This window comes from Amyelois transitella, chromosome 18 (genome assembly GCF_032362555.1).
Source record: "Amyelois transitella isolate CPQ chromosome 18, ilAmyTran1.1, whole genome shotgun sequence".
Lineage (NCBI taxonomy): Eukaryota > Metazoa > Arthropoda > Insecta > Lepidoptera > Pyralidae > Amyelois > Amyelois transitella.
Genome location: NC_083521.1, coordinates 3,052,509 through 3,080,504, shown reverse-complemented (window position 1 = coordinate 3,080,504; position 27,996 = coordinate 3,052,509). Strand labels below are relative to the sequence as shown.

Here is a 27,996-nt window from a genome sequence, read left to right as displayed (position 1 = left end):
TACGCATGCGCTGGCAGAAGCGCATCTCTCGCCTCGGCCGCGTTCGGCACCGGCCGAACGCGATGAAAATCGCGTGTTACGTTCGTGATAGAAGACCGCAGCGCTCGTAAAATGCAATTATTGTACCTAGGACTCAATAATTAAGTTGTAAGTATACACTTTTTTACATTTTATTTAATGCTTAAAAATTAATTACAGTCAATCATTCTGACAGGTGTGATGGCCGAGATCAATGATTTCTCAGACACGTGATGTCTGACAGAAACACTTGATTAATGAGACATGTGATGTTTGACTGAGACACGTGGTTTCGGAAGCCTCGGAAGAGAGTTTTTAAGGTATAGCCCTCATTTAAATTGTTGCATATAATAGGTAAAATATATGAATGTAGATGAAGCAAAAAAAGCAAAGCATAAGCACGGCTCATGGCACGTGATTCATGTATGTAGAGAATTTTTTTAAGAATCTGAATAAATGAAGATAAAGGATATAAACAATTTTAATATTACACTTAAACTAATAAAAACATAATTTATCACATATTGTTCAGATTGAATTCTATCAGTTCTAATAGAAGCGGCATCTTGTAATATTCTGCGATAGTTTTGAAAGTGTCGAGTTGAGTGCGGATGTCCTTGACAGGCACCATCAGGGCAAAGTCTCCGGCGCAGTCGCATACTGTTGACAGGTTCTCGCGTTTTACCTGTTTATTATAATGAATATCATTGGTAATGGGAATGTAAATAATGGGATGCCGAAGGTGTTTCATAAAAAATAAAAGTCTGAACAATACAAATGTAAAAAGTTATAATGTCCTTTAGATGAACCTGCACATTTAGTCATTGTGCCACAACTATGATCCAATATGGATAAGGTTCCTTTAATGGATGCAGAGTTCCGAAATAGTGTAAAAACGTGACCTAAACACTCAGATTTCAGGAGCGGCGGATTCAGAAAGATGACAACCCGACCGTGATTACTCCCGGGGGAATTTCGGGAAATCTATGTTAAGCCCTTTGGCAACAATTTCAAATCGCTAGCTAGATATCACTCGGGAAGGGATTTTGATGTATTCATGTTGTAGCCTTTAAATGTTTTGTGTTTGATATAAAATAGTACGCATAAAGATCGATAAATGATGATTTCTGATGCGTACCTGATGGCACCTGCTGCAGATGAGGTCCTGTAGCGTGTAGGTCATCGCGCGCCGGTTCATGATCTCAATCAGTCTCCATTCTAACTCCTGATTGTCGTATGGTGTGTCGCATGTTGGACAGACACACACTGGCCTAAAGAGGACAAACATATGAGTAACATAAATCATTCAAATAATAATCTACCTACATATTACATATATGTAAACGTCCAACATACATTATAGGTACTATATTCATACTAAAAATCAACAAAGAATTTTCAGTGGTTTGGCATTTTCACTGACACTTTCGCATTTATCAGGATGTCATTGACTCCTAATGACTAAAAATTATGGTTAACACAACACAGTTTTCTTACGTTACCAAGAATGTATTTTTTTTTTATAAAATTAAGAAGCTTTCTTTAGAAAAATTGGGCAAAAGTGAATGCACGACTCTTTAAGAGCGTTCGAAGTTGCACAGATTTTAGGTCAACTTACACGCCGCGCAGTTCCCGGTGCGGGTCGCGACACAGGTCGAGGTCGCGGCAGTGGTTGCACACCTTGCAGATGAGCTCGCTGAGGACGCAGCTGGTGCACGGGGACCGCCATTCCGCGAGGCTGCTGAACTCGCCCACGCCGATTAGACGGAGCAAGTTCCGGCGGAGCAGCGTCACCTGGGGGGTAAAGTTGCTTTATATAAAAAATTACTATAAAAAAAACTTTTAGGATTTATAAAAAAAAATATATATAAAACAAAAACTTTTAGAATAAACCTTATTCCTGATTTCCCTTCGTTTTTCTCCTGTCTAATTTCAGTTGCATACTCACATACATACAACATAAAACCACGCCTCTTTCCCACTTTTTTTTCGTTTTTTTTTTTGCTTTTTCATACTCACCTCTCTGAAAGAAGGCCCGAGACGCATGAACGACTATCCTGGACCTCCCAAAACATTTATATCTATTTTTTATAATCTCATTCACAACATTATTATAGGGAGATGTTTGTAAAGGAAAGTGTACCTCATTCTCAATGTCGGCATGCAGCGCGAACAGCTTGCAGACGGCGTTGACGAGCAGCAGCGCGGGGGTGGAGCCCTGGCTCACGGCGTCGGCGCGGAGCCCGGGCGCCGCGGGGATGTCGCCGGGCTTCAGCTCCGGGTGACGGCTGTTTATTTTCTCTACTATGCTGGAAATAACATTTTATTTTTAAATCAAATATTGATTAATTGTAAGATAGTGACAATATTGTTATGTATGGTAAATAATATAGATGTGCAATATGTTATTTGATACAGACCTTAAGATATTACAACTTAACCCAGTTAAGTGTCAAGCGAGTCTAAAAACACTACTATGAGCTTTTACAAACTTGGGATTCTTCTTTTAGGCAATGACCTAGCAACCTGTAACTATATTATGTTATCTTAATTCCATCATTAATCCAAACAACTGAACAGCAAACTTTTAGTCTTTTTGAAGACTGTTGACTCAGTCTACCCCGCAAGGGATATAGACGTGACTACATGTATGTATGTATACATGTTAATTTATACTCAAGTCTAATGCCTAGTGGGTCTAAAGACATAACTATCAACTTTTGATTTATACCAATACCAACCGGAACAGTTTCTGTGAGATCTCTCCAGAGAGGAGCGCCGGCAGCTTGTCCGGCTGCGCGTGCGCGGCGGACAGCAGGCCGGCTATACAGGACAGCAGCGGCTCCCGGACGTAGACCGGCAGGAATTCGGCGAGGTTCCATTGCATGGTGATTGCGCCTTCCTAGATGCGTAAATTAAAATAATATATAATATATTGTTAATATTTTTCAATTACAAATAAAATAAGTTCTGCACAGTTTCACAGTTATGTACGGTTGGGGGCAGATAAACCTGACCCCTATTTGCTCTGAGCGGACAGTGCCAAATACAATAAAGACACTAATAAACATCATCTATGATTCTTGTCATCACTACTGAGCAGTAAGATTTTGTTCGAAGCGAGAGTCAAATTTCGATATATATATTTTTTAGTTCTTTTTTAACTCACCTCTTCCTCGCCTTCTTCAGCGGCCGGTATCTGCGACGAACCAACTTCCACTAATCCCGACGGTAATTTTCCCTGCGAAATATCAAGATGATTTGCAACTTTCATGTTTGAATTTACATTGTTTTTTCTTTATACTTACATTACTAGTGACCTGCCCCGGCTACGCACGAGTAGAATTTATAGATATAAACCTTCTTCAGAAAGCCCTCTTTCCAACGTTTCAATTAGGAACTAAATCGATATAAGATTAGCGCATACATTTTTTTATAATCAACAATATCCGTGAAGTGTTTTTGTAATGTCATTTTTATTTTTCAAAGTTGTAACAGCCAATGAAAATTTTTCATGAAAATTCTTATAAGAAAAAGACTACTAAAGGGATCAAAATTTCCATACAGAACGCCCTTTTTCTGGTCCCGTATCTAAAAGGTAAAAAATTAAAATACGGTCGAACTGAGAACCTTTTCAAAGTCGGTTATCCGTCCGTATGTCACCCGGCTGTATCTCATAAACCGTGATAGGTAGAAAGCTAAATTCTCACTAACTATGTATTTTCATTATCGCTATAACAACAAATAATAAAAATATTAAGGGGTTCCCATACAATACTCAATATCGGTAACGGGTAGGCGGTTAACATTTTCACAGGAATATTAAGTTTTATGTTTTTCGAAATAAATAATTAAAAACAAATAATTATTAAAGGGGATATCCCATAAAACAAACTCAATTTTTTGTATTGATACGCATCCATTCGTGCGCGAGTCCAACTCGCGACTTACTTTCTTTTATTAAGATATATATGCCGTGTGGTTCCCGGCACCAATAAAAAAAAGAATAGGACCACTCCATCTCTTTCCCATGGATGTCGTAAAAGGCGACTAAGGGATAGGCTTACAAACTTGCGATTCCTTTTTGGGTGATGGGCTAGCAACCTGTCACTATTTGAATCTCAATTATATCATTAAGCCAAATAGCTAAACGTGGCCATTCAGTCTTTTCAAGACTGTTGGCTCTGTCTACCCCGCAAGGGATATAGACGTGACCATATGTATGTATGTATGTATTTAAATTTATCTCATATAAATAGTATTGATTGACAATATTGACGTAAATGACTGACCTGTATGCCCGCGTGGTTAGCTTCGTCCAGCCACAGCAGGTAGGACCAGCACTGCTTGTATCGGATGTCGATCCCGTGGAACACCTCTTTGTTGCGTATACTTTGCACTACGAACTCTACGTAACCTATAAATAGCGATATAATAGCATAGCATTAATATCTTTCGTTACAATTAAGATATTTACTTGCTTTTGTTCCGGGAATTTTCTGGAATAAAAGAAACCTTAACAGTTATGCGTATACTGTGTAGATATATCTGTGTCAATTCGCCAAAATTTGTCGACCTTTTATTTTATTTTTTGAATATTGTAGTAGTGGCCGATCACCGCGTTACCCGTGGTACATATATAGCCTATATAACATACATACATAATATCACGTCTATATCCCTTGCGGGGTAGACAGAGCCAACAGTTTTGAACAGACCGATAGGCCACGTTCAGCTGTTTAGCTTAATGATAGAATTATGATTCAAATAATGACAGGGTTGCTAGCTCATCGCCTAAAAGAAGAATCCCAAGTTTAATATATTATATACATAAGCCTATCCCTTAGTCGCCTTTTACAACATCCATAGAAATAATGAGGCGGAGTGGTCCTATTGTTATTTTAATGATTCCGGAACCACACAGCACAGCCTATAATGTACTTTTTAACAGTGAAAGAATTTTCATTACTTTTTTAGAATATAATCATCATGTCTATGTCCCCTGCGGAGAAGACAGGATCGGTGGCCTTGACGGATAGGCTCTTAGTAACAACAAGATTTTAAAATTTACCTCTTTATAAAAATATAGCATATAAAAATATGTATATGAAACTCACCAATCCCATCCGCAACAGAATTCTTCTTAGTGTAGAGTAGTATTTTATTGAAATCCGCGTATACGATGAATGATCCTAGTCTTCTGAACTCGGCAACCAGCATCAGGAACAACTTCTTCATCAGGTTGTAGAGTGTGCGACGTAACGCAGGGTCGTAGAGAAGAGATGTGGGCGTTTTCAACCACCTGTAATATGATATATTAATATAATACGTCTTCATTGCTAAATTTGCAGTTTCAGGATCGTATTGGAAAATAACCACAAAAGGTTTTCACAAATATTGGAGGATTCTTATAGATAAATATCTATAAGGATTCTTATAGATAAATATCTATAAGAATCCTCTTGGATGATATAAAAGACGAATAAGGAAAAATAAAAGTTGGCTCTTATATTATAAGAGTCCGGAATCCTGGGTTCAAATCCCGTCCAAGGCATGATAAGATACGAACTTTCTCTGATTGGCCTGGGTCTTGGATGTTTATCTATACAAGTATTTATTATAAAATATAGTATCGTTGAGTTACATAGTATCTCTTCTTAACACAAGTCTCGAACTTACTTCGAGGCTAACTCTAAGGTTTATATTTATTAATCTAAGGTAATCTAAGGTAATCTAATCTAAGGTTTATATTTATTAATTTATTTTATTACCTGTACAAATGTGATATTTGGAAGTCGGCGAAGACGTTCTTGAACTGCGTGACGTCACGCAGCCATGACGCGATCATCGTGCGCAGGATTTTGAACGCCGCGCTGCATTGCGCTGTTTCGTCGTAGTTCATCGTCGCGTTTGATCCTGTGGTGAAAATTTTTGTCAGTTATGTTGAAAGTCTATATCCTTTGTGGGGTAGGCAGGGCCAAAAGTAATATAATAAAAATAAAAGAATGATAGTCCACGTCCAGCTATTTGGCATAATGATAGAATTGAGATGCAAATAGTAACAGGTTGCTAGCCCATCGCCTAAAAGAAGAATCCCAAGTTAATCTATGGGAAACAGTTGAAGTGGTCCTATTATTTTTATTGGTGCCGGGAACCACACGACACTATGTCAAAACGCAAATTATTTTATCCGGATTCCATGTCAAAAAAATGCGAATGTAACTTTGTATGGGTTTGTCTCGTTTAATTTTTAATTTACATTATTATAAGGATTACCGACTTACTAGGGCAATCTTTCATCTAAGAAAAAAACCTATTCTTGCGCAGACGGCCAATTTTATCATTAAGCTAAATAGCTGAACGTGGCCATTCAGTCTATTCAAGACTGTTGGCTCTGTCTACCCCGCAAGGGATATAGACCTGACCATATGTATGTATGTATGTACGGCCAAAGCTCTATAAATCCTACTACTATTATAAAGGCGAAAGTTTGTATGGATGTATGGATGTTTGTTACTCTTTCACGCAAAAACTACTGAACCGATTACCATGAAATTTGGTATGTAGGTAGCTGAAGACCCAAAATAACACATAGGCTACTTTTTATCCCAGAGTTCCCGCGGGATTGATAGGGTTTCCATGCGGACGAAGTCGCGGGCGGCCTCTAGTACTTAATAAAACTCACCAGTATTGGCCATGACGTCCTGTATAGAAGTGGTGTTGGCGCCAAAAGCGGTCGCCAGACTGGTGCCCTCCAGCTGCAGGATGAGAGGCGCCTGCAGCGCGGCGCACACGGCCAGCGCGTCGCCGTCCAGCTCCACGCACGCGCCCGCGTACGCGCCGCTGGCGTTGTGCGCGCACGTCGACATCTCCTCCACTTCACTAACCAGCCTGTGGATTTGTGCCCATTTTGAGAAAAAGTAAATATAGAGAACAAATAACTATGTGACGACAGATAATTTCGTTAAGCGCTTTAATGACGTTTCTTGTGTATTGTGGTTAAGATGTTGTTTCTTTCAGGTTTACGGCTTGTATATGTAATTCGTAAAGTATAAATTGTAGTGTAATACATATATGACGTCATGGTATGAAAACTACAAAACTTTTGTGAAAAAGAAAATCTGTACAAATCACTGAAAAAAGTAAGGAGCTGGTAAAATGTAAGTCTTCTCTGAGGAGAAGTCTAACATGAGACAAAAGGCATATTAATCATAGGATAATTGTTATGAATACATAGAAAATATCAACTTGGCACAGAGTTGTAATATGAAAATATACCTGTTGTCATCAATCTCCCTGCCTCCCAAGTCGGGTCTCTCCAGGTTGGAGCACCACAGGACGAAGTTGTGTTTGATGAGGTGTCTCGCGAAGAACAGATCCGCTCCGAATATAGTAGGATCTGCGGGCATGTTCCCCAGGGGCACGTGGAAGTATCTGTGAAGAGATGCGGTGTAATAATAAATATGTACACTTATATGATTTTAAACCATGTTATCACGACAAAAAGTTCATAGTATGGAATAGAATAGAATAGAATAATTTATTTGCATGATTCACAAACTGGCTGTATCTCATAAACGATGACAGTTGGAAAATTGGAGTTTTCATAAAATTTGTATTTTCGTAACTGTTATAACAACTAAAATTAAAAATTTACTTAAACTACGGGTGTTTCCATACAATAAACAGGAAGAAACGTGAATATAATAAATAAATATGAAAGTAAGAAACGCGATGACGGCACTGTTCTGGCGGTACAGCCGCTCCGGTCGCGCACGGCCAGCGCTGGCGGTACTGTACCTGCACTGGCGCAGAGAGAGCTGCAGCGCGGCGGGCACGGCCAGCGCTGGCGGTACTGTACCTGCACTGGCGCAGAGAGAGCTGCAGCGCGGCGGGCACGGCCAGCGCTGGCGGTACTGTACCTGCACTGGCGCAGAGAGAGCTGCAGCGCGGCGGGCACGGCCAGCGCTGGCGGTACTGTACCTGCACTGGCGCAGAGAGAGCTGCAGCGCGGCGGGCACGGCCAGCGCTGGCGGTACTGTACCTGCACTGGCGCAGAGAGAGCTGCAGCGCGGCGGGCACGGCCAGCGCTGGCGGTACTGTACCTGCACTGGCGCAGAGAGAGCTGCAGCGCGGCGGGCACGGCCAGCGCTGGCGGTACTGTACCTGCACTGGCGCAGAGAGAGCTGCAGCGCGGCGGGCACGGCCAGCGCTGGCGGTACTGTACCTGCACTGGCGCAGAGAGAGCTGCAGCGCGGCGGGCACGGCCAGCGCTGGCGGTACTGTACCTGCACTGGCGCAGAGAGAGCTGCAGCGCGGCGGGCACGGCCAGCGCTGGCGGTACTGTACCTGCACTGGCGCAGAGAGAGCTGCAGCGCGGCGGGCACGGCCAGCGCTGGCGGTACTGTACCTGCACTGGCGCAGAGAGAGCTGCAGCGCGGCGGGCACGGCCAGCGCTGGCGGTACTGTACCTGCACTGGCGCAGAGAGAGCTGCAGCGCGGCGGGCACGGCCAGCGCTGGCGGTACTGTACCTGCACTGGCGCAGAGAGAGCTGCAGCGCGGCGGGCACGGCCAGCGCTGGCGGTACTGTACCTGCACTGGCGCAGAGAGAGCTGCAGCGCGGCGGGCACGGCCAGCGCGTGCCGCACGAGCGCGCGCGCGCCCGCCCGCTGCCACTGCAGCGCGCCGTACAGCCGCTCCGCGTCGCGCACGTGCAGCGCCGCCAGCGGGAACTCCGCCACCGCTGGAACGATATCCATTGTAAACTCACTATCGTTTCGCAGGTTTAGCGGCGCAATAAACTACACTGCAGCATTGTAATCAACGGAATCCAAAATCTTGGAATATATTGGAGTACTAGCTGTGCCCGCGACTTCGTCCGCGTGGAATAGTTATTTTGGGCATCATATTTATTTTTGCAAACATCCTCCTCGGCTTTATCAATTATAGCTGCTAATTGTTATGCGACTTGGCGACGACTTGGCCCACATCATAACCCGCGACCGAACGGAGACCGTATATAGGTATGCGTTTAGGGTGAGAGGTTGTACGTTTGTGTGTTTGTTTGTGCAAACCAATGTTAGCATATATCTCCAAAACTACTGGTCCGATTTTAATAAATAAAAGGTCAGGCGGTCACGCGTATTAGAAAGAACGCTGGTTCGCCGTATTAAATGTTTCGCTGCAAATTGCTTATAACGACTATATCTCAAAACCTATTCGTCTGATTTATATACTGTAAATGGCAATTTTAGTCTACATGAAAAGCCGAAAGTAATAAACATATTTATTTGGATAAGGATTAATACTGAATTAAAGAAAATTGGTTTCAAAATAACTCATGTTTATAATGAAAAAATGATCTTAAAAAATGAACATAAAAGTGGTTATTGTAAGTAAACCTTAAGAGATAGATATATGCTCTCGCGGACTTTTTTGTGGCAAAAAATGAGTACTTCACATCATTAGTACATTGTTTTACTATATCTTTGTTGGTTTGCGCAGCGTTCGCGTGGAAAGCTCGCAGATGGCCGACTCATTCAACTTTCACCTGCATTGTTGACGTTTCCCGTAGGAAATCCGGGATAAAATGTAGCCTATAGCCTTCCTCGATAAATAGACTATCTAACAGTGAAAGAATTATTCAAATCGGTTCAGTAGTTTCTGAGATTAGCGCGTTTAAACAAACAAACAAACAAAACAAACTCTTCAGCTTTATAATATTAGTATAGATTTTCTAGATATTAAAATAAAATAAAAAAATGCAAGTTAAAAATCTCGCCTAAAACAAAAAATGAGGCTAATTTCCCATTCCGGTGGATTTTCGGGAAATCCTCCTCGTACGCTCCTAGACGTCATTAAAAACTAGGTTACATGCCAAATTTCCAACCTCTAAGACCGCTAGGTCTGAGTTTACATTGTGCATTGATATATCAGTCAATCTCTGTAGAGCTTTAGGTAGATGAAATTTGACTATATATAGATATACACATACAGATGTGTCAATGTATTACCAGGCATGAGAGCTTGCAGCTGTAGCGCGGTGAGCGGCGACTGTAGCGCCACCAGCGTGGGCCCGCAGCGCTCGTCGCGGTATCTCTGCAGAGCGCGCTGTAAGCCGCGGTAGACGACACGGGGATCAGTCTCGATGGACACTTCCCATGTCAGGTCTGCGCTGGGTAACGCGCTCTCTTCCGTGCCGAGGTTTATTCTGGAAGTTCGGAGAAGTTGTTAAGAACTTTTGTGCAATAAATTAATCGCACGCTTCTTTTTTTATATAAAATTTTACGGGTTACGTGTAGCGCGGACACAATAAATTAAGTATTCGTAGAATCTTCGTATACCCGATATTTAGTATGATGACTTCTAGGACTCTCTCTCTCTCTCTCTCTCTGTTGTTTGACCGGTTCTTCTCAAAATTACTCGGCACACTACTTGCTTAATGTATATGCAAATTCTTCGACGAAATTCTTGCTATTTTATTCTTAAATTGACACATCATATATACTCACTTAGCAGTCCTCTCGGTAGCATAAAGCGTGTTCATATTTGGCATCTGATTGGTCTTCACAGAGTCGAGTACGTACACGTACGCTCTCTTAACGGGGCCAAGAACTAAAGCCCACATAGTACGGGGCGAGTTGGGGGCCGTATGGTGATAGAGGTATATGTGTTTGATTGGGGAGACACCGTCCTACAATATAAAATATAAGACTCAATTATAAGATGAAGTACCTATATAATCAATCTCTTTACATGTCTCAGAACTGAAACCCACGAACTGCGAGACAAGTTGTGAGCCAAGTGTTGTTACAGGTGTATTGGGGACACAACATTCTAAAATTTATGACTTATTAATAGATTTTGCGCCTCTAATTTATTATTACTACATGAAACACATAAAAAATATTGAAGAATACTGTAGAAGTGTGCAAGCACCGTGGCAAGGGAAAATATGTAGACCCTAGAAAATTACGTATGTTACGTGCGAAAAGTACGAAATTAATTTTATGTATTATACATACATTATGATAGGAAATAATAATAGAATTAGAAACCGAAGCGAAACAAAGTGCATTCTTACCTGGTTTTGTATATACGGTTGATGCGCGACACTCTTGAACTGTAGTTGACTGAGTGTAAACTGTTCCATATTATTTGAACCCAATTGGATTAATCTGAGGAAAAAATAATTACATATCACTTAATAAGTCGGTTATTTATCAACCTCATCATATAATATTTGTGTGTATGACGCAAATCTTAGAATAGGATGCAACACACATATACAAATATGATTAAATTAATTAGAATAATTCAAGTTATTGTAAAATAGACTTTGTAACAATGAAATAAGGTCTCACCTTCTAGCTTCAGCGGGGTCAACAACACAAATGCAGCCGAGTTGCACAAGCACTCTGAACTCCAAGCTCATCTGAGTTTCGTATATACCCTCGATTTCTGGAGTGGACAGTTCGCCCATTAGTTCCCTGTGACAAAGAAAAAAAAATTTTAAAGAAGAAATAGTACTTCTTAACATTATCATAGCATAGCACGCTCTAGGTTATGAATTAAACTATTTTAGAAAATTCTATGGGAGCAAAACTTTACGCTGACTGAGACTAATCTGTTCTCAGAAAAACCCTTGGCCAACGAGTGGTTGGACGACAAATGTAATATTACTCAAATACACAACCATACAAACACATACCTACACACGTACCAGTACACAAGTTGGCAAAACTTTTCATCTTTGAACTCATTAACTATTTCAATCTGTAAAATCGAGTGCGAAATACATGTTTGGAAATATAGTTATCTTGAACCAAATCCTGTTAGCTCTTAATACGATTTGAAAGTAAAACTCACTCTTGATGCTCCCGGTACAGCTGTTCGGGCACAGAATATTGGTACAAGTTATGCACCGGGTGTGCCCTGGGCAAAATCCGGTTACATTTCCTCCAGTACTGCCCGCTGTCTGTCGGGCGGCAGACGCGCTGGTTCACGTAGAATATGCGAGGTACTGTCAGTTTGATCTGGTGGAGTTCTGATCCGACTAACGCCCAGAGACGGAATAGACCGGGTTCTGATGTTTCCGATACCTGGGTGTTGTGAAAGTTTTATTTAGTTGGCAAGACTAAGTCACTCTGAAATAGCGCCAAACAAAGCGAAAAATCTTGCCCTAATAATCAGTAAATTGTAATCTTCATAGTTCAATTTAATTAATTAGTACAAATTAGGGAGCACAGATAGCAGACAATAATGATGTGAAAATGCACTATTCTATTCTGAGTTTGCGTGCAACATCTTAAACCATATTTTGATGGTCATAAGGTTGATTTTAAGTAAAACGCACTAAAATTAAAAAATATTAAGCAGTTACTCAGTTAGACTGTTTACCTGTATGATCTGCCACGGTGTATTAAGCAGAGTCCGCTGGGCTTTGCGAATGAATCCGCCGAGCGTGTTGGAAGTACCGAAGTTCCTGGGTGGCGGCATTGCTTCAGAGTCCGTTATTTTGCCTACAAAATGTTTGATTTTTTTAAATAACAACGTTGACAATGTCTCAAAGAATGTTATAAATACTTATAACAAAAACTGCGTAAATCGGGAAAAGCATAATTTACCTCTCTTGCTGCGATTTCGATATCCACGTTGCTCCATTTGCCACAACCATTTCTTCTTTTGAAATAATATCCACTGCCTTCGCTCCTCCTGAACAGTAACATATTTTAAATGCAGGTACATACATAATGTTATAAACGCGTATTTCTAGATGAAGGCGTCTTTTTTTATTGTTTTCGAATTTGAAACACACATAGCTTACATACGCAGACCCAGATAAAGTACCGGTTCTTCGACAGAAAAGATACGAGCATGGCTGCTGGTAAAAGCTAGTAATTTATATTTATATTTTTATTACGGCAAATAACTGCCTGTTTATCTTTGGTGTTCATAAGAGATTTAGAAGGGTGGAAGACCTCCTTACTTAACGCCCCTGCAAGTATCTGCTGTAAAATCTAGAAGCCGTCCGGCTCTTTGCATATAACTCCGATATTTACCAAAATTTCTCAACAAATGTCAGTCGAAGTTATACCTCAGTATTTCCGAAGGGTAGACTTTGGTCCTGACACCTACTCTTAAAACTCTGTCGGGGCTTCTTACTATTTATACCTCGTGTCAAACACTTAAGGGACACAGAGTTCTCTGCCTACACAAACAGTGCTATACCTTGGAGCTCCCGAAGGCCGGCGGAGCCCCCAGCGCGGCCCGCCAGCAGCGCGGCGGGGACGCCTCCCGCTTCCTCTTCACCGTGCGCACCAGCGGCCGCGCGGGCGCCGCGCGCGGCTCGCTGCCGATGTCCTCCATGTCTAGCTCGGTTTCCTTTCAAACATATGTTTATTAGTTTATACGGATGCAAATATAGAGAGATTTCTCATAATAGTGGTTCAACATACATTCAAACATGTATGTTGAACCACTGTTCAGATAAAAATCTGGCAAAGGTTTTTGTCGGATTTGAATAACATTTTCTTGTTAAGCCATCAATCAGGATATCCTATTCGATATATATATGTCAAAAAATTTCGTACCACACTGGCAGTAGAATCCTCATGGCTTCCCGAAGCCTCCTCATCATCGTTCTCCTTCAACTCTTTGGGCTTGGCGGAGAACATCTCCGTTATTTTCCTCGTTTTGAACTTGTCAGATTTGGCCAGCATCTTCTTGTGAAGCCAATCAGGATATTGTACGCGTGGGACTGGATTGTCAAGCTATTAAAATTAAAAATACACATACAACACAGTTATGTAGTACTCTTAAAAGTCAATCGAGAGAAAGGATAGTAAACTTCAGATTCTTCTTTGAGACGTTGGATGTCAGTCCACCTGTCACTATCTGAATCTCAATTGAGGTTCCTAAGGTCAGTATTTTTGTGTGTGCGTTGATCAAACAAGCAGCGGTTGTAAACTCTTATACACAGCAACTGGATGTGTTAGCTGAGCAAAGTTCCTCTGAATCGCCGTGATGGTCAGACAAGAATCTCTTCTTGTAATTGTCCCGTCTTCCTCTTGGCGTTATATGAATCTGGTATTGACAAGAAGCGCGACTGCAACCTTTGCAGGAGAACCTAACCCATATTGGACATGATTTTACATCCAGTTCCCTGAATGTGCAGGTTTCCTCACGATAACCTAAATCAGGATCAGGAGGAGGTGACGACACAACGCAACAATGATGATGCAGTACTCACCCCTTGCATGGCAGCGGGTATAGTGATAATCTTCTGTATGGCTCCGCTGAGCCTCTCGATGTAATACGGCCAGTCCAAAACGTCCCGTATATCTATATGTTCTGTTATACTGCTGTCTTTGAGCCACCTTCTAAGGTGGTGTCGTTTGACGGCGGCCGGTGATTGGAAGATGGCGAGGGGAATGGCCCGTTCTGTGACTGGAGCGCCTTCGGGTTTGCGCGATATTATGAATCTGGAATGGATAATTTTCTTTTATCCGCGTCTCCTAAGATATGATATTGCCTCGGCGAGGAATTTCACCAATATTAAGGCTCATTTCCACATTGAACATTGTAGTTCATAGCATTTAAGAATGGGATATATCCATCTCATTTTTGTGATTATCATAAGGTGACGATCATAAAAATTAAGCAAAAATCTCTACCCAAGCTAGGTGAAGTTTCCCTGTTATCACTAAGTCCCCGTTAACAAATCGAGGGGGTGTCACTACATGTGTGTTATTACCTGACTTACGCGAGCCTGGGTCGTGGTCGTAGGTAGACCTCGTATTATACGCAAACTCCTATATTATTTGAACTCCTTAGATGAAGCATTCCCTGAATGGGACTTCATTTCCCGATACAGTGATTGTCACGGTGAAAATCAAATTATAGTTAATCACCTGCAAGCCAACCCAGCGTCTTTCACCATCTGATCCCCGAGGAACTCTGCCAGTCGTTTAGCGGTAGATATAGAGGTAGACTTCTGTCCGCCATAATCTTCTAATTTCTTGGACATCGACCGGTTTTCTGATATCAACTCGAATAGCTCGGAATCCGGCATGTTGGAACCTAAAAAATTATAGTCAATCAATTTAAAAAAGTAGTCTTCCGCTATGCACTGACTAACTGACAGAGAAATAACAGAAATTATTGGCCGCAGACAGCTGAAACTTGGCATGCTTTTTCTTTAGTGATTGTAGGGATTTACCTAGGTAAGATCGACAGCGTATCAACCTACCCAAATTCACTGCAAAATAATCTTTACTGCCGTGTCTTAGAACTCCATAAATGGTAACCTTGACATGCGGTTGACTGTACAGCTACTACTCGTACATACGTATGTGGGGCCCAGGCCCGCATGCCGAAGTTTCAGTTAATATTCATTTGTTAGCTTTTCAGACTTTAATAATCTATTTAATTCTCCTTGACATTTAGCATGATACACAGAAAGGCTGACATTCGGTAAAGTTTTCATCCCAATTCTTTTTGGACTTGTAAATAATAAATATACACAAACGAAGCCATTAAAAATTAGACAAGAAATAAAAATAAAAACCTTTGCTATACAATACATCGAGCCAATAATCAGCAACTTTGGCGACAGCTGCATAACACGATTTGAGATCATTTCCCTTTAGAAACGCTTCGAAAACTGATGACTGGAAAATCTTGATCAGTTGAAGTTCCCCTCGGCGTTTCACTTCGAATCCTATAATTATAAGAAATAGTAGTTTGTTTTCCTTCGTTGGATATTTATATAGTGTTTCTAATTGTATGATTGAGAATAAAAATAAATGGGCCAGTCGGTGAGACGCTAATGCCCGTTTCATGCTTTGTTTCTATATTAAGTCTGACTTCTACTATTGTTACTGTTTGTCCAAGCTTCTGAACTATTTTTTTCATTACCCTTTCTTGTTCCGTTTTCTTTAAGTAATTTCATTATTTTTTAACGACTTATTTCCAGGAAATAAAATGGCGCAGTAGATAGGAAATTTCTACTAATGGACCAGCTGAATTAAATCGAATAAACTATTTTATTTTTTAAAGTCTAAAAGCGAAAGAGTAACGAGTAAAAGTGTCACTTACCTTTCAACTCCGCCAGCGATCCGTCAAAATTGAACACGGCATATCTTTTCTTCAATCTCTTTCCTTCTTCTTTAGAAGCCGGCAGTACCATCGCTAGATAAGGGCCGTCCACTTCGAAGAAGATCGAATTTTCTGAACGCTGCTCGTACTTTTTGGTTTCAGGGTCTACTAGTTCGAAGTATTGGTCGTTTGTGAAATGATCCTACAAAATAAAGAGTTATATAAAAAGGACAACAAACATTTATTTTGAATTTCAGGGATTTTATTTAATTGCATTTGTAAATAAACGGAGTAAAAATTAGTACACACAGTAGTAGTAGTAGAAGAACAGTTACTTTTGATGACACAGAAACAAATAAGATAAACACCTATTTCGCCGGAGTTTAAAAAGTTTACCTTGACCATAGAGTTGAGAACGGCGTTGGGGAACGAAACGTTGATTTTCTTCTTTTTAGCGTGCGTCGTGTGGACGGTGACATTCTCGGGGAACGAAGATGGCAATACGCACCAGATACCTGTTATTAGAAGATATCACAGAATTAACACCATCCTGGCTGTTAAACTATAATATTAACATAGTTGTTGTACTTCGTGAAAGTTCTTATTCCCTAAACTTGATACTGACGACATCCACGTTAGAGATCGCATGGTACAAAATAATTAATTATGGTATGGATGAATAATATATTAACCATTTGTAACCATTCGGTAACGTGAAGCTTTGTCGTAAATCCACGCGGTGCATTTCAAATCGGGTTTCTTTACCCACTCATCCTATGACCATATCGTATTTACACAGCTCGCGCCTGACTAGTGATGTGACTCCATTGATAGGAGAGCCTTACTCAGCTTTAATCGTAATTCTTGCACTAGCTAAGTAAATATTCTTATTTTTAGAGCCTTTACGCCATCTACAGGAAAGAGAAGGAACAATTCAGCACCACAAGAAATGTAGACACATCACAGTACAGAACACATAAATATGTATTTCTCATACCGTCTGTATCCAGCTCGAGCGGCCGGCCAACTTGCTCGATGATCTCGCGAGCCCTCATGATGATGTTGGCGCCCGTGTAGCACACGATGCCCGCCATCTCCATGCTGTGCCAGCGAGCGCTGCGGACATATATCATGATGATTAAGTATATCTTGTTCCCTGTGGCTACATCCGTAATACGAATGGCTTATTATATAAGGTGGATAACGAAGATTTCTTAAGAAAAAAAAAAGTATGTCTAGCGCCATCTTTTGACAACAATGGTTGTTTGAGCAAATTTTTCGTGTCCGTCAGAATAATCCAGAGGTAAAATATAAAGTCTCCAATCAAAAATTTATGAAGAAATGCAGCACTTTGCATGTTTCAATTGTTTTTAGAAATTTGATGACCAGTGTGTTCATGGAAGTTAGAAACTGCATGAGAATCCGTTCGCAGTTTTTAAATTAGCTGAAATAAAACTATGAAATATAATTAAAATCTCACTACTCTCTCATATAGAACTTATTAAGAATATTAACTTATAATAACTTTTCTGCTCATGGCTATCTTTTCTTTTTTCGCGTCGTCGTTCTCTATAACCTCCGATACGTGTGAGTAATAAAAATCACCTACCCTTCTCATTACGAAACCGTAGAAAGAATTAAGACTACAATTGCGTGCCAGTTGTAAAAAATCGTATATCTTCCTACACCATATAAAGATTACAATACTATAACATCTAATGTCACTCACCCCCTTCTCATTACATAGCCGTAGAACGAATTGAGAATACATTTGTGTGCCAACTGTAGAGAGTCGTATAACACTTCTCTGCTTTTGGCTATCTTGATTTCGGCCGCGTCGCCGCTAGCTACAGCCTCTGAAACTTTGGCCTTCGCTTGCTTGTTCAAAGCTTTATATTCGTAGCGGCGGTCCCTGTTTAAAAACAATTTAGTTAGTTACGACATACTAGCTGTTTCTCACGGCATTGCTTGCGAGAAAAGTTGCGGAAAACAAAACGAATTCTGAGGTATAATTGAATTAAAAGCAACGCTACTGATATTTTAAATTTTTGTCGGAACTACCCACAGCCAATGAACTGTCTCCACGCGAATATTTTTATGTATATTTTTAGTAAAACTTTTATCGTGAAGGTTACAAACAAACACATTTTCTCTTATCTTGTTATATGATAATCATTTACCTGAAAGCTCTGACAGTGTCTACGTAAAATGAGTTCTCTTTTTGGCAAATGGTGGTCGTGCGCACTTCAGTCTTTGTCACCTTCGTTTTCTTGTACGCCACCTTGCAGTAGTCTGCTAGACGTTTCTTTTCGTAAGCAGCCTGTGAAAGTTTCCAAAATTACAATATATGTAAAAGAAAAATAAGACTAAAAAAAGAATATTGCCGCTGAGATGCTGCCTTTTTTTATTTTCCTTGTTTAGTTTTACCTATTTAGGCCGAACTTGTATTTCTTTAATATGTGTGATTTGTAGCTACAAATAAAAAAATCGTATCTATCTAAAAGAAAACCAGTCGAAAGTAGCCACTAAGAAAGTAAATCCGCCTTATCTGGAAAGATGCAGGTTTCCTCACGATGTTTTTCCTCGTCGTAAGAGCATCGATTAGCCGTCAAGCTAATGTAAATAACTCAGAAAAGAGTCATTGGTACATTACTAACGCATTTCCATTATATTGGATTATCTTCGTACTCAGGTAGGTACTCTTATTCACTGTAATTGCTTTCTCACAACGAGTTCGACAACTTTTCTACTCACCATTTAACATCGCAAGGGTCCTGAACAGCTGTTAATAAAGTGTAAATAAACCATTAAAATATTTTTATTTCACCGTCATTTCAAGGATATGTTATGTCTTTCTGATTGTATTACAATTCATGTCCACTTCAAAAATAAGACAAGAATAGACTGATGTGTCAATAGGTATGTTACCTGATCTTCTTTAGGTAAAGCGTGGAAAGCCCTCGGCGGTCCCCCGGGGTGTAACGGCGGGAATTTCTCCATTTCGAGCTGTTGTTGGATACGCTGGTACTCGCTGCGGGTGGCCGGCACTGAAATTTAATTTTGTGTCAGTTGCCCTGCACGTATACAAATAAATAAAAAAATTAACATAGAAAATAAATTTTAGAGAATGATACTTTTGCCGTATATTAAATTCTTTCAAACAGACAAACCTATGAAATTCATTATAGGTACTACGCGATAGTATACTTTTAACTGCTCTTGTCTATAAGAACAGGCTAAAAAGCTTAATGATACAATTCAGATTCAAATAGTGACAGGTTGCTAGCCCATCGCATACAAGAAAAATCCTATGTTTGTAAGCTTTTCCCTTAATCGCCTTTTACAACTGTGGGAAGATATGGAGTGGTCCTTAAAATGCCGGGAATCACACGGCGCACACACATATGTATACTCACAATAATCTCCCCGCCACATCCACTCCATGTGCCGTTGACATGTCGCCCCCGGCTTGTTGTAGTCACATACCGCGCATATACTAGTGTTCACCATTGCTGATGGCTGTAATCTGAAATTAATTAATGTGCCTCCCTCTTACTATAGCTATTGGTCAAACAGACAGTTAAAATGAGACACAACCTCATTCGTTAGTAGGTAGGTAGTGCTGGCTGGAAAACAAGTGAAATTTAAAAAAAGGAACAAAAAAATTAATGATTAGCGCCAAACCGAATTGAAGTTATTGTTTTATTTTTAAGTCCAACTTATTGATTATAGTAATTTCACGTCCTTTTAATTTTAATAATGAATTAGTTCATCAGTGCATATTGTGAAAGTAAAATATCCTTAAAAGTATTGTGACAATACAGTGCAATGTACATATTCTGCAGTTTTACGACACCTACAAATCCTTCTGTTTGCTCATATTTCATGAAACCTTTATGAGTTCAATAAACAGCTATAGAAGCCACAACGAACTTTTCTGCGCTAACTATGACAGAACCTTGGTTTATGTGCACATTAGAAGCAGACTAATTGGTTAAGCTGCTTTTTCTACACTTGTATTTTTAAAGGAGTAATATTTTTTGGTATGAATATTATGTCATTATTAAAAAATGAGTCCGATAACTGGCGCCTTAATGTGACTACTTCTTGAGGTCGCCGTAGTTAGATTTGCGATAAAGAGAACATTAATATAGTGTACAGTATTAACACTTTTATAAGCTACACTTACGTACTGCGCAGAAGTATATGGAGCGAATATATTTAAGCCTATCAGAGGGTATCATTTGAACCCGCGAACTGAACTGTCCGTTAGTACGAGCGAGATAGCAGGACACATTCCATTTTTAAGTTCACTGTACTTGTATTAAGGTCGATATTTCATTGAGTCGGTTCGGTTTTATTCGGCGGCAAGTTGAGCTATTCTGCGCCGTCAGATAATGCACTTGTGATTTATAAAGTGTACTGTAATGTTACTAAGACTTAATGTAAACTTTCAAGGCTTCACCCTTAACTTCAATAGCATTGCATACATCAGTTCTTTCTTCAGGAAAGATGCTAATTCATAATGAACTATTTAATAAATAAATTACCTGTTAGTCAAAATTATATTTGGGTACATAGCACCCACATCCAAATGGTAGATCAATGGGTTCTCATCTCTCCTAGGGTGGTCTTTCATATGCTGTAATTTCGCCTTGATTTCCCCGCAGACTTCATCAAAATTGGTCACCATATCCAATGGAACACCCTCTTCCACTTCAATGGCGTGTTTCATTGTCTTCTCAATGTTGTCCATTAACATTTGAACAGCTGACGGCACGATTTTGAACTTGCATTTGATGTCGGCACGGAACACACCTTTAAAAAAGAATGATACATACATACATACATAAAATCACGCCTTTTCCCAGAGGGGTAGACAGAGACTACATCTTTCCACTTGCCATGATCTCTGCATACTTCCTTCGCTTCATCCACATTCATAACATAACCCTCTTCATGCAAGCTCGGCGGTTTCGGGTACTCTTGACCTGACCCTTTGCCAGGACGTCCTTAATTTGATCAAGATATGTTCGCCTAGGCCTTCCCACTCCGACCTTTCCCTCCACTCTCCTTGTATATCTGCTTAGTCAACCTGCTTTCATTCATCCTGATAATTCCTCAAAAGAATGATAATACATACATACATATAATCACGTCTATATCCCTTGCGGGGTAGACAGAGCCAACAGTCTTGTTAAAACTGATAGGCCACGTTCAGCTATTTGGCTGTAAGATAGAATCGAGATTCAAATAGTAACAGGTTGCTAGCCCATCGCCTAAAAAAGAATCCCATGTTTGTAAGCCTATCCCTTAGTCGCCTTTTACGACATCCATGGGAAAGAGATGGAGTGGTCCTGTTCTTTTTTGTATTGGTGCCGGGAACCACACGGCACTGATGAATGAGAATGATAATATATCACAATATTAAATGTGAATAAGAACATTAGAAGTACGTAATCAATATAATATATGTACTAACCAGACTCCAGTGCCTCCACGTGACCCCCGACATAAGTCTCGGTCTCCAACACATGACCGTCTGCTGTCAATTTGTTCAACTCCTCCTGTTGCTTGTTCGGAAAGATTATGTTTGCATGGAAAGCTTCCACCATGAGGAGAGACTCGCATAGTGTGCCGGAACCTTTGCGCAGCACCTGTTAAATATAAAAAGATATTTGAATCACGTGAAGAAAGAAGAAGAATTATTGTTTGTCTGTTTGTAGCAAATAAATTCCGTAATAAGCCCCTCCATAACTTAGCATTACCTAAGTTTCAGGTTCAATCTTTACAACCATACCCAAAAGCCAAACTTAAAATAAAATTGTATCTAGAAGATGTCTGTACTTTAAAGATATTGCCAACAATTACGTACGTACATACATATAATCACGTCTTTATCCCTTACGGGGTAGACAGGATTGCAAGAAAGAAGAAAGAAAATGACAAGGCCACATTCAGATGCCAACAGAAGCCATGTGATTTTTAGAATTCCTGCCTGTCTGCAGACATGTTTTTCTGTAGGTATGTTTGTACTCGCATCATGCGAAAAATTTGATCTCGATTTGAATGCGGTTTGTAGCTCGGCTTGACCCAACTTAAACTAGTTTACAAAAATCTCTAAGGGCATAATACAGGTTAAATACTCTTTAAATTAACCGAGAGATTTCGAAGACTTTATTCTAAAAATAAAATTGCATTTCTAACCTCGTCTGGCTCCAAGGGAATGATGGTGCACAGAGCAAATATGAACGGATGTACGTATTTCATGTACAAGTAGTAAGTGGCGACAGCGTCGGACACAGAGTAGTTGGACAACACCTGAAATTAAGAAATGAACCATATTAAGTAACTTACCCAAACCATGAACATGGTCAAAGGGCGAACCCCGGGCCCTGTTCAGACAGGATGTTCCCGATAGTTCCAACAGGAGGTAGACGTATTGTCCCCTTACAGAAGCCATTCGCTTTAAACGTAATGCTGGATGCATTACGTTTAAAGCGAATGGCTTCTTTCACACACGCCACACCACATTCTAGAAAGTGACTTAGAAATGATATGTGATAATTGTAAAATATTTTTTACGTCATTACTCTAAGAAACTAAAAGCAGTCACGAAAAGATACGATACGATAGCTTCAGGTAGGAGGTGAAAGGGGAGCCAACTATTAATTTCTTATTCTTGCCCTTCCTTATATTGAATCATTCTACAGCCCAGCCTTTTTACCTACACCTGTTATATTTTTATCCTATAGTCAATTAAGAGTAGGCCACGAAAATATGAAATTCCTTTCCAGCAAATGAATCTTCCCTAATGCTTCGTTTTTAAAAAGTTGACGCATTGCGAAATAAGTAATTCTTATTTAATTAAAATCTTCCAACCTGTGGTTGTTCAGCAGCCATTCTGCACATGTCTTCGGGGTCCAACTCAACAGGGTCGTAGCGCAACTTCGCCTTGGCCACCGCTTTCAGACCTTGCGATCCGACGGGCAGGTATGAATCTCTTTTTACCCAGCTGAAACGTAAATAGAATTATGCAAGGAACATGGCAAGTGGATAGATGTGGTCTCTGCCTACCCCTCCGGAAAAGAGGCGTGATTCATGTATGTATACATACATACATACATATAGTCACGTCTATGTATATGGGGTAGACAGAGCCAATAATCCCGAAAACACTGAATGGCCGCGTTCTTAATTAATTCATGTATGTATGTATAAAACGAAAATAGTCTTTAATACGTCCACACACTATGTATGATAGTTATGATAGATACAAGAACTCTTTATTGCACCAAAAGAAGAAAATCAGAAAAAAAAGATAAGTTATGAGGCACAAAGGTCGTTATCGTATCACATGTCATGAATATAGACGTGATATGCCGTGTGGTTCCAAGCAAACGGCTTAGAATGCGTAATATCGTAAAAATGGGATTAAGGAAATAGGAACATTAATTTCGTGCAGATTTTACTATGATCCAATATGGATTTTCGTACAGGCAACATGTCCAGATGCAAGTTCAACAATTTTTACTCATCACAAAAAAGTACACAAAGCCGCTAAAGAAGTTTTCCTTTCAAAAATTAGTATTAATAGAAGGATACATCTGAGACATACGCTATTTCAGAATGATTTATCAATCTTATGTATTAAATCTTACCACAAGCAGTCCATGTGCATAGCTGGGCGACAGGCGTAAGTGTTGTCCCTGGCCGGCACTTTACTGAACCCTATCTCCTGCTTCATGTCCAAGCCCAATATGGCGGCGCGCGCCTCTACAAAAGGCCAGTCGAAGAAGTCGCCTAAAAACATAGTTTTGCTTTTATTTATGTATATTCGCCTACAGAAAAGCATGGGGTTTGTACAAACCTAAGGGGTCAAGATTTTCTGCAAAAGACGACTAAGGGATAGGCTTGGGATTCTTCTTTTAGGCGATGGGCTAGCAACCTGTCACTATTTGAATCTCAATTCTATCATTAATCCAAGCAACTGAACGTGAGTCTTTTCAATACTGTTGGCTCTAACTACCCCGCAAGGGATATAGACGTGATTATATGTATGTAAGATTTTCTGCAGTTACATATGTGTAGTTCCCGATACCATAGATTAGAATAATTCTATCGCTTTTCTGTGGATGTCGTAAGAGGCGACTTAAGGGAAGTTTCACCTATTGCAACACCAAGCTACGTTCTCCTGCTAACAGCGATATGGAGGTAAGAATTTATTTGATTCTAATTTTTAAAACAATCTTTATATTAGTGAAACAAAATACTAAAGATCATGCAATAACAATAAAGACAGTTATTTTCCAGTCTCAGAAAATGTTCTTACCGTTATAAGTAACAAAAATATGCGGCTTCACATCCATAATGTGATCAAAAAACTTCTGTATTAGAGCCAGCTCATTAGCTTCGTTGAATACAATAAATTGCCTGTAAGTGTTAGCACAGAATTAAAGTCCATCCATTACTAACTTCGTTTAATTAAAAGTAGTTTCACAGACGAAAGCAAAATGAAAAATAATTTTTTTTATAGATATATACCATTCAAAAATGTATCTTAACGTATTGTAATAAAGCACAATCTTTAATATACGATTTTGAATTATTTATTTTTTTAATTTTAAATAGTACAATTTTTCAGTATGATTGTGCGTTGATGATTATAAATATTATGTCGATCCGTTCATGGCATCAAAACCTTGATTATAACTTAAAAGAGCAAGAGCAAAGGGGAGAGAGATAGATTTTGTAAAACTAAGAAAGTAATAATAAGATAAAAAGAAAGTGCCATGTAGTTCCAGGCACTTTACCATAGGACCACTCCCTATCTGCCATGGATAATGTCGTAAAAGGTGACTAAGGGATAGGATAATAATCTTGGTATTCTTGCTAGCTACCTGTCATTATTTGAATCTCAATACTATCATTGCCATGCAACAGAGCATGGTGTTTCAGTTATTGCGAAACTGTTGGCTCTGTCTACCCGGTAAGAGATAAAGACGTGATTATATGTATTTATGTATGTAGAAAGAAATCACCCTTCAAATTCTGGCTTCGGCGTATATTCGAAATCCTCAACATCAACAGCTATGATTTCCCTATTTGTGATCAGGTACCCCTGACCATCAATCATGTATGAAATCATCATAATCTGGTCAGTCTGGGAATCAGGGAACTTCAGAGGTAGCTTAGTTGTCTCTATGTCAAAAGCCAACACGATTGGGTCGGGTCGCTCAATGATGTCATCCCGTTTCGTGAATATAGGCGTCTCTGTCCCACGACTCTTTATTGTGTACCAAGTGCCACAGAATATTTTCATGTCTATAGATACTCTGACATGAAATGGCACATCATGCTCTCTGAAATATGAAAATGATGGAAATTAAAAGTATGCAGGTACTTGTATGAAGAAAATCATTTATTTATTTGGAAATTATATGTATGGTGAAATGACATGATATGATACAGTCAGCTCAAGTATATAACCATAGTCAGAATTTTTTTGTAAATGCAATTAAAAATTTTTGCTAAGGATATTTTCAGCTTGTTAGAGTTGAATAACCTGGACTAAATGATAAAGATTGGTAATGTTTACTTGGACTGGCTGAATGATTTAATGAGGAAATTTATATTTCATACACATCTAAAATTAATAACAATTGTTACCTGATATCTAATATATTCTCCATGTGGTCAGTGGTTTTCTTTGCATGCTCTATGGCTGCAGCGCTAGTCAACGCATTAGTTAACATTTCAGCGTAGATCGCATCTTTTTTCTCCCTCTCCTTGTTTTTGTTCACAGCTGTGAGGATCTCCTTTCGAACTTTCATCATCTCATTTTGTGACATGAATGAAAGCTTAATGAATCTCTGTTTCAGACCTGATAGATGATTTAGCTAAAAAAAATTTTTAGTTACATATGTACATAATAATTACTATTATTACAAACAGAAATAAGCATGTAAAAAATTTAATTTCAGATAGATTATCAATAAATTGTAAAAATGTTACCCATTTTTACAATTTATTGAAAATCTTACGAAAGCTAAGCTTACTAGAGGAAAGCTTACCAAATCAAGGTCCTCCTTCTCGATTACATCAATTTTATGAATTGTACCAGCAAATTTTTTAGACAAATACTGTATGACCTCTTGCTCGCACTCAAGGCGAGCCATTATCAAGAAGTATGGTTGAAACATGAGAGATACTTTAAATCGAGTGCCATCCATTTCTATAAAGTAGTAATCCATTGCTGCTACTAGTCTTTTGTCTTCATCGAGAATTTCAGCCTGCAAATAGAAATGATGTTACTAACTACTTACTACTAGATTGACAATAATAACTGTAAAGTAAATAAATGTATGGTGTTTTGAAGAAATACTCATATTGAAATAATTAGTTTTACATTCATTCATGTTTTTTAATGTAGACAATGTGCATTTATCCACGATTTAGATTTAAGAATCTAAATTTGTAAATTGACGTCCAGTGAAAATGCTGCAGTGTAGTTTGTTCCATCACTTTTTCTACACATGTGCTTTGTAAGCGGTAGTATTTATAATTAGATTTAAGTGATGTGACATCAATTAGTGATACCTTGTATACAATTTAGAAAATAAATCTATTCTATTCTGTACTTACAGTGTGCATATTAATAAGATACCCTGTTCTTTCCTTAGAATCTCGTACTCTGTCAAACCCGTACTTTGAATCAATTCTGTCATTTTCCAAGGCTATACGAATGCGATACTCGGATGATTCTTCCCTGCACAAAATAAAAATTATTAATAATAAGATTTTTTTTAACAATAAGAATTTAAAATTAAGTGCTGTGTGGTTTCCGGCACTTAAGAATACTGCACTCCATCACTTAACTATGGATGTCATACATACATATATTTACGTCTGTGTCCCTTGCGGGGTAGACAGACCTTTCAATCTTTTCAAAACTGCTGGCCCTGTCTACCCCTTATGGTATAAATACATAATATACATGATTATATGTAATGTTATTTTGTTACAAGAGAGCTATAGAAATTTGTAACATGAAATATTTCAAACCTGGGTCCAGAAGTTCCAGCTTCTTTTTTACTGTTATCTTCCCTATCAGCTCTATATCTTCCTGTATTTTGGAGTACCATTTTTTATAGCTTTTCTTTAAAACATTTCATCAACTTGAAATGACTGTATTTCTTTTGATTGTTTTGTTGCTAGTTATTTCAATTGTCAATATTTCGCGCCATTTTTCTATATTTTATTGACATTGACATTTTTAATAGGACGGCTTTGAAGTCATAGAACTTTAAAACTATAAAAATTCGATGTGGGCGCAAACATTTAAACTTAAGATTAATTTAGAGATGTGGGCAAGATTTGTCCATCGTTAAGACTTACAAACCCTAAATTGTCGCCACGTCTATTTTCTCCTATACGTAAGAAATGTATCGTAAAATAAAGTGTACACTATATGTAAGTTTACATTAATCGTTCGCCGCTAACTTAGACCTCGCCAAAACTTTTATTTTTTACGAAATTCTGAATATTTCAAAAAATACTTGACTAATTTCGATAATTATGCTAAACTTCTTTTAACGGATCGTACATAAATTTTTTAAATGTTTGTCTTCGTAAGAGATAAAGTCATAATTAATAAAGATGATAGTCAAGAATAATTTATGATAAACAAAAATATCTCGAAAACGATCGCCTGCCACGACGAAGTTTTATTGAATATAATCTAAGATATTCGTTATTTATCTCGAATTTGTTATTGTGTAAGAACCTCTTATAAAATGGTCTATGTGTGATTCTCTATATATTGTGTGAGTCATTAAATACCTTACAAATAAAATATGTTTGATTTAGCGAACCTTGAC

General features: G+C 39.1%; 1 protein-coding gene and 1 long non-coding RNA gene across 3 annotated transcripts; one reads left to right on the top strand and one right to left on the bottom strand.

Moving 5' to 3' along the window:
* Positions 1–30: 30 nt before the first annotated feature.
* On the top strand, positions 31–2,323 carry LOC132902795 (uncharacterized). Of its 2 annotated transcripts, XR_009657246.1 has the most exons (4): positions 31–147; positions 215–338; positions 1,620–1,819; positions 2,186–2,323. It is a non-coding gene; the product is annotated as an uncharacterized LOC132902795 (long non-coding RNA). The 2 variants fall into 2 exon arrangements; XR_009657245.1 differs by having other exon boundaries at positions 215–1,819.
* LOC106136252 (DNA polymerase epsilon catalytic subunit 1) lies at positions 517–27,343 on the bottom strand. The gene is made up of 42 exons (XM_060949174.1): positions 27,182–27,343; positions 26,762–26,885; positions 26,191–26,409; positions 25,787–26,016; positions 25,159–25,479; positions 24,450–24,550; positions 23,779–23,920; positions 23,000–23,132; positions 22,325–22,438; positions 21,600–21,774; positions 20,668–20,935; positions 19,534–19,643; positions 19,046–19,164; positions 18,298–18,437; positions 17,847–18,029; positions 17,115–17,233; positions 16,514–16,632; positions 16,118–16,319; positions 15,588–15,740; positions 14,932–15,100; positions 14,271–14,502; positions 13,612–13,791; positions 13,250–13,402; positions 12,646–12,733; positions 12,419–12,540; positions 11,888–12,120; positions 11,383–11,508; positions 11,103–11,196; positions 10,531–10,712; positions 10,033–10,229; positions 8,612–8,762; positions 7,297–7,452; positions 6,704–6,909; positions 5,790–5,934; positions 5,136–5,320; positions 4,311–4,435; positions 3,188–3,259; positions 2,760–2,920; positions 2,162–2,327; positions 1,637–1,812; positions 1,157–1,289; positions 517–703 (listed from the first exon to the last, which is right to left on the bottom strand). The coding sequence occupies exons 1-42, from the start codon at positions 27,259–27,261 to the stop codon at positions 536–538; spliced, it is 6,672 nt and encodes a 2,223-aa protein (XP_060805157.1). The 5' UTR covers positions 27,262–27,343; the 3' UTR covers positions 517–535.
* Positions 27,344–27,996: the final 653 nt, after the last annotated feature.